This window comes from Sphaeramia orbicularis, chromosome 12 (genome assembly GCF_902148855.1).
Source record: "Sphaeramia orbicularis chromosome 12, fSphaOr1.1, whole genome shotgun sequence".
Lineage (NCBI taxonomy): Eukaryota > Metazoa > Chordata > Actinopteri > Kurtiformes > Apogonidae > Sphaeramia > Sphaeramia orbicularis.
The window spans coordinates 67,597,683-67,604,941 of NC_043968.1; the positions used below are offsets into that span (position 1 = coordinate 67,597,683).

A 7,259-nucleotide genomic window follows, 5' to 3' on the forward strand; every position below is an offset into this window, starting at 1 on the left:
ATAACATTAGTCCTGTCTTAGAGAATACTCTTTTAGATGGAAGTGATGTTGCCACTAAACAGAGCCTCTTAAGCCTGACTTTGGTAAGGCTGGGGTACACAAGGGCCCGGCTTTTCCACTTCATAAGAGGATCTTCATTTTTAGGAAGAAGATGCTACTCCAGTTAATTCCAGATCCATCCATCCATTATCTTCCGCTTTATCTGGGTCGCGGGAGCAACAGTCTAGGCAGGGATGCCCAGACTTCCCTCTCCCCAGACACCTCCTCCAGCTCTTCCGGGGGGACCCTGAGGCATTCCCAGGCCAGCCGAGAGACATAGTCTCTCCAACGTGTCCTAGGTATTCCCCGAGGCCTCCTCCTGGCAGGACATGCCCGGAACACCTCCCCAGAGAGGTGTCCAGGAGGCATCCGAAACAGATGCCCGAGCCACCTCAGCTGGCCCTTCTCGATGTGGAGGGGCAGCGGCTCTACTCCGAGCTCCTCCCTGGTGACTGAGCTCCTCAACCTACCCCTAAGGGTGCGCCCAGCCACCCTACGGAGGAAACTCATTTCAACCGCTTGTATTCAGGATCTTGTCCTTTCGGTCATGACCCAAAGCTCATGACCATAGGTGAGGGTAAGAACGTAGATTGACTGGTAAATTGAGAGCTTCGCCTTTCGGCTCAGCTCCTTCCTCACCGCAACCGACCGATACAGTGACTGCATCACTGCAGATGCTACACCGATCCGTCTGCCAATCTCACACTCCATCCTTTCCTCACTCATGAACAAGACCCCAAGATACTTGAACTCCTCCACTTGGGGCAAAGATCTCCATTTTTTTTCCAGTCCTCCTCCCTGATACAGTGGTAAATATGGCTCTAGTCCAGTCAGTCAGACTCAGGCGGTGCTCACTGATACCTCCTCCCTTAAGTTAGCTGTGCACATAGATGCGTTGAAGTGGATGGGGTGTGCTGCGGACAACTCAAACTCAAAGATGTCATTAGTCGTTCACGTGAACACAGTGTGAACCACTCAGACTCATGGGGCACACAGGTGATGCATGAATGCAGCGTGGACAATGTGAATATAAGAACAGCTCGCAAATGAATGGCTCGCAACTGCTAATCAGTTCTTATCATTCACTTAAAAGAGTCTTCTGAAAAACTTGACTTGTTCGCAAACATCACAGCTCTAGTGGTAGGCACCTTCTGAACTCTACCAAGAACCCACTTGATCTCCTACCTGTTCCACTCTTATAAAAAATAGAATAGAATAGAATAGAATAGAATAGAATAGAACAGAATAGAATAGAATAGAATAGAATAGAATAGAATAGAATAGAATAGAATAGAATAGAATAGAATAGAACTTGGTGAGTGTTATCCTGGTAATTTTTCTGTGTGAGAAATACAAGGTGTGGCATGTGAGCATGTGAACAGGTTGAAATGTGTGTGTCTCATGCCCAATGTGTGAGACTTGAGAGCCTTGATGCATGTCTCATGGTCTTAGCAGTAGTAATGGGCAATTCATGAATGAATTGTTCAAAGGAATCGATTCATTTAAGTAAACAAGTTAAATCGATTTGCGAATGCAACTGAATCGATTCAGCAGCCCTTTGTTACCTCTGCCAGGAGGTATTGTGATCACTTTGCTTTGTGTGTTTGTTTGTTTGTAAGCAAGATAACTCAAAAAGTTAGGAGGATGGATTTGGATGAAAATTTCAGGAAATGTTGATACTAGCACAAGGAGGAAATGATTAAATTTTGGTGGTGATCAGGGGGATGACTGATCTGCCTTGGCGGAGGTCTGCGCTCTCCCGAGTGCTTTTCTTGTTAATATTATTATCTATTCATCTCATAAACTAGTCGGAATCACTCATTAAGTTGGAGGCTGTGAGGCTGGAGTGCTGTAATGCACCATGCAGCACCCATAGCCTCTATGGAAAGATCTTTGATTGTCTGGATCATTCACAAATTGATGACTCATTGAATCGCTTTGTGAATCACTGAGTCTATTGAACCACTGAATGAGACTCGATACCCCTACCATAAGGAGACAGAAGCTAGATTGATATATTGATATACTAGTGGAAAATCTTTATTAAATTTTGTAATTTTCTAATTACATTATTTATAGATCACCATAATACAGAGATATTAAGGGTTAGACCTCTTGCTTTTTTAAAAGTGGTGAATCAAAGGAATCGATTCTGAATCGATTCGAAACAGATTTGAAACCGAAAGAATTTAATTAGTAAAAAGTATCAAACTTCCCATCACTACTTAGCAGGTATTTGCCGCTAGCTAGCTGCACAAGCTACATAACATAGTGTATTTTCATGTAAGTAGTTAATGCAGTGTTAACTTATTTATTTGTGCATAAAATCAATGTTTTGAGGTAAAACTTCCTGCTTCATCACTATCCATTAACTTCACTCAATTGCAACTTGTAATTTTTGAAGAGGAAACTATTAGCTAGATATGTTTCAAGGTGCCAGCAATAGTTGCTTGCCTGCCATTTTTGGACTTAATGCAGTTTTACCTTTGGATTTTTATTTCGATGCCTGTCAAGGTTGCAGGGATATGGGTAAAATGTTGTGCTTCAATTGTACCCATTAACTTGTTTCTATGTTTCAGTGCACTAATTTAACTTCTTTGCCTGTTATTTGACATTTAGCTACATGGACAAGTCACCTAATTCAGCATTAGAATATAGTGTTAGCTTCCTGACAGACTATGGAGAAAAAGTGATTTATGTTAGAAGTAGAATAAAACTTAGATTTGGGTTCAGCACAGGACAGAGCTATGTTGCTAATGTATTTAATGTGACATTAACATTAACTTATGGCTGTTGTAGTGTTTACTCCCCTTTGAATCACTTTAAAGATGGATGATATTTCAGGGTGAGAAAATTAACCGGATTACTCACTATCATAACATGTAAATCATACTCCAGTATAACTAGAAGAGAAATTCAGGTGCAAGAGTAGCTTTGTTGTGCATCTGGTCTTGACTCAGATGCACAGGTCTGGTCTCAAACATGGTCTGGTCTCAAACATGACTGTCTCAGTTAATGTGGTTTTGACTACAACACTACCAAAGGATCATAAATTTAATAATACAAAAACAGAAAAACACTGTTTGCTTAAAAACTGTCAAGTGGTGTCAGTGTAGGAGGTGGGGTTCAATTACATGAATATTCAAGTGGCAAGAAATTAAATGAATACATGTGGATCCACATGCAGGCAGTCAGATGGGTAATATGAACTTTTTACCTCCGCCAAGGAGGTTATGTTTTTGCCGGCATTGGTTTGTCTGTCTGTCTGTCTGTCTGTGTGCAAGATAACTCAAAAAGTTATGGACAGATTTGGATGAAAATTTCAGAAAATGTTGATACTGGCACAAGGAACAAATGGTTAAATTTTGGTGGTGATGGGGGGGGCACTGATCTGCCTTGGCGGAGGTCTGTGCTCTCCGAGTGCTTCTAATCTATTACTGTGTCAACACTAGCCAATCATAAATATTCTCAACAAGCCTTGATTTGAAAGGGATGTTCACCAGGGCTCGCTGTGATGGCCAACAACCCAACTGTGTAAGTAAATGAAAGCTCCTCCACCAGGGAATGCCCTCAGCTGAAAAACTGACAAAGACATAATCACTGTTTTCGAAAGTAACATGTCAGGCAGAGATAATTTAAGGAGTCGACGGCAGAGCGCTGATGCATTTATTTACTGCCTGCGCACAGAAATAGCATCAAGATGATTCTGAAAGGTATTTCCTGAGAGTGTGACAAGCTAAAGACATTATTTTTAATCTCTATGTTGTATCCACTTGAAGGACAAATAAAAACTATAAAAGGTGACATTTGTTAATGCAGATATGGATTGACATGTGTGCAACAGCTGCTGGTTTCTGTTCCAGTGGACAACCTACACGATCACCTGAAAAGCCCCCAGCACCCCTTTGTTGTTGTGGTTCTCAGCCTATGCCTGAGCTACCACATGCCGTTCCACTTGGCTGCCTGTTGTAGTAGGACAGTTAACTCACTGATTGCAGGATGAAAACTGTGGAAACACTCGGCTCAATATCCCACCCATCCTCAACACCAAACTGCACTTGCCTTCAAGTCAAAACCCCTTGTCTTTTTTTTTTGTATTGTTTTGGCATCTGTGCACCTATTACATACGTGACCACCATCTCTCAGGCATTCATGAAATATCTATCCTCCTTGAAAACATTATATCAACGTTCATCAGAGCAGGTGTTGAATTTTTTTTTTTTTTTTTTTAAAGACCCTGACTTCGCGTTAGTCTCAAAATTCCACATTTAAAGCCTTTTGAGCAACCTGTGATGTTTAAGTTAAACAGTTATAAAAAAAAAAAAAAAAAAAAAAAAAACACCACCAACAACAACAACAAAAAAAAACTCTTTTGTGTGCTCTGGCTGTAGAAATATTCCACAGAGGAGACAGAGCAGTAGGCTATGCCTTCTTTCCAAGTTAGTTGCTTGGCAATGCAACAGAGTTCCTGCCAGAGTTCTAGTTGAATTATTATTTAAAGGGGAAGAGGATAATGGATACAGTAAACTGTACTTAATTTTTTTTTTATTGATGGGGAAAAATGAACAGTTTATGAGCAAAAGCCATGCAGAAATCGCAAATACCTGTCATAATATTGCTCAGTTACTTGGATATGATGCTTAAAGGCATTGTGTGGAAGGTAAATGGAGTTATTCCTGTGAAATTAGGTTGATTTAAGACTCTAAGATGATGTGTTATTGACAAATAGGCTCAGTGGTTAAAAAATAAAATATAATAATAATAATACTAATAATAATAATAATAATAATAATAATAATAATGATAATAATATGGTGCTTTACCCCAGACCACTTGCCCATGTTAATGATTGCCTAATAACAGCATCACCAATTGGTTCACCTTTGTACGGCAGACACATTTAAAGCCTCCCACGGTCTTATGACTTGTCAATCACAACTGGCTCGCGTGTCGGCGACGAGCATGATTTATTGATACTGTACCAGAGAGAAGATGTTGGAGTGGCAGTCCTCAAGGCTTGCCCCGTTCGCCACCCAATTCGCTGTTGTAGTCATAATCGTCCGCCGTTGGGGTCGTCAGCGCTGGGCATGTCGAAATCCTACATCGGTATATATCAACACTGAGCAGGGCTGACAAATCGTTTTTTCCCTTTGCGTTTTTTGAAGGAGTCTACCAGAAACAAGCAGGATTCTAACCTCATAAACAAGAGGTACATAGGGTAATAGACACGGGATGATCGGGGAACGGAATGGGCGTATTCAGAAATAAGTGCAGAATTCATCCATAAAGCCCCACATAAAGGCAGCTCTGCAATGTTGTAACGTTAAAATAAATCCACAGCGTGCGGTAGTGGAGGGGGCGAATCAAAACATTGTTGCAATCCAGGTCAGGCGATTCCAAAGCTGATCATTGTCAAAGAGCAGAGAAATGGATCCATTTCAGTCCACACAGGGGAAGATCAGCCCGTTTCCATATCTCTTTCCGCTGATAGTTTCGTGATTAAATAAGCATAATCCATGGGGGAACGACTCCTTTCTTCCGCGGTGAGGAACAGCCTCAAACAAACAAACAAAAAAAAAAAAGATGTGTGGAATTTTAGACTCAAAACTTCTCCACAAATTGAGATATTACGCGTTGGCTGCTGCGCAAAACAATAACTTAGAGCAGAGGCATTACATGCAAGATATCAGATTCCGTCTGCTCCACAAGCTGATGCACCACTTGTGATAGTTTTCGAGAATTGCACGGGCTATTTATAGCTTTCTTTCTTACCACAACCCGTTCCTCTGCTCACAATGTAGTCCAGTCCACACACAAAATGCACACACAAAAAAAGGCGCTACGAGCAGGAGTCTTTAATCCCTCTGTTGCTCTTGAATTAAACGGACCGCAGACGAGGGTTTCTCAAAAAAGCCAAAGAAAAAGCAAAAGCAGCCCCCCCTCCCTCAGCCGCCACCCCCGCCACCACCACCTCAGCTCCGGTCCCAGTTCTCTGTGGCAGGGCGAACAAAGTCGAGCGGCTTCCCAGTTACTCAGGATCATGAGTCAAAAACCGTTCAGACAAAACATTACTCCAAAAACCAAAAACTATTCTTACTCCAAAACCAGGAGAACGACAGCCAGGCTTCTGCAGACGGAGCTTAGAAAAAATCCTTCCTTCCTTTCAGTTTTATACCATTACGAAACGTCCTCTCACGGCGGCGCAACAGCCCCGATGTTGCACAAAAATCATCTGATGTGTTAGTTTTTATAAAAGCGCATTTTACGCACAAGTGACAGTCCACGTCTGGCGCTGTTACTGGCATAAAGAGTATGTTGCATGCTGCAGAATTTCCTCCATAACACACCTTTAAAAGCGACATTTAAAATGTTTTTGTACTGAAATGATTAGATTGTTGAACTAAATCCTTGAGCAAGTGCATGGTTTGAGGCGCAGGAGCGACTTCTTCCTCATTGTTTTTTTAAGATTCGTGTGCTGTTTGCTGTATTGTCAATAAGTGTGTGTGTGTGTGTGTGTGTGTGTGTGTGTGTGTGTGTGTGTGTGTGTGTGTGTGTGTGTGTGTGTGTGTGTGTGTGTGTGTGTGTGTGTAGCATATTCTTCACCCTCTGTGTCTATTTGCTTTACGCTAAGCGCCGCTGTAGCAATTTTCTCCGTGCACACATCGTCCAGCCCACCACGTATTGTAATGTAATGGCGGTCGGAAGCGTACTATAGAGACTCGCCTTCCCATTTGGCCAAGTTTGTGCTCACGTGATCAAAGTCTGGGATTACAGTACTGTTTAGTATCTGTGATATTGAGCCAGGATGCGACGCTGTGGAGAAGCCTGGCAGACGCATATACACAGATACATATCCACATCACACCGTGAATGTCTTTATCCTGACACTGTCTGCTAATACGCGCATGTGTTGTCATCTACGCTTCGCTTGGAGGAGGTTTCTATTTTATATAATGTGTGTGTTTTGTCATGGCTGCATGGTGTCATTCTGTGATGCATGGTTACATAATGTAGGCTACTGTTCTCTCAACAGAGGATGTGACAGAATAGAGGTCAGAGTGACTTAGTGAGCTCAGTGTGTTTCATAAGACACATAGGTGGGACTTGAAGGAAAGCAAGCAAGCAAGCAAAAGAGCATTTGCAGATCTTATCTTATTATAACTGTTTACTGTTAAATAAGGACACTGGTTACTTACAATTGTATGACAACAAAGTGGCAC

General features: G+C 41.9%; 1 protein-coding gene across 5 annotated transcripts in view; it reads right to left on the reverse strand.

Moving 5' to 3' along the window:
- LOC115429814 (mediator of RNA polymerase II transcription subunit 13-like) overlaps positions 1–6,535 on the reverse strand; it is a 205,558-nt gene extending 199,023 nt beyond the window's left edge. For 4 of the 5 annotated variants that reach the window (XM_030149548.1, XM_030149549.1, XM_030149547.1 and 1 more), the window contains exon 1: positions 5,022–6,535. In XM_030149548.1, coding sequence (XP_030005408.1) covers positions 5,022–5,093 — 72 coding nt within the window. In that variant the 5' untranslated portion in view covers positions 5,094–6,535. The remainder of the gene's footprint in view (positions 1–5,021) is intronic. The other variant, XM_030149546.1, reaches the window with a different exon arrangement.
- Between the last annotated feature and the right edge of the window lie 724 nt (positions 6,536–7,259).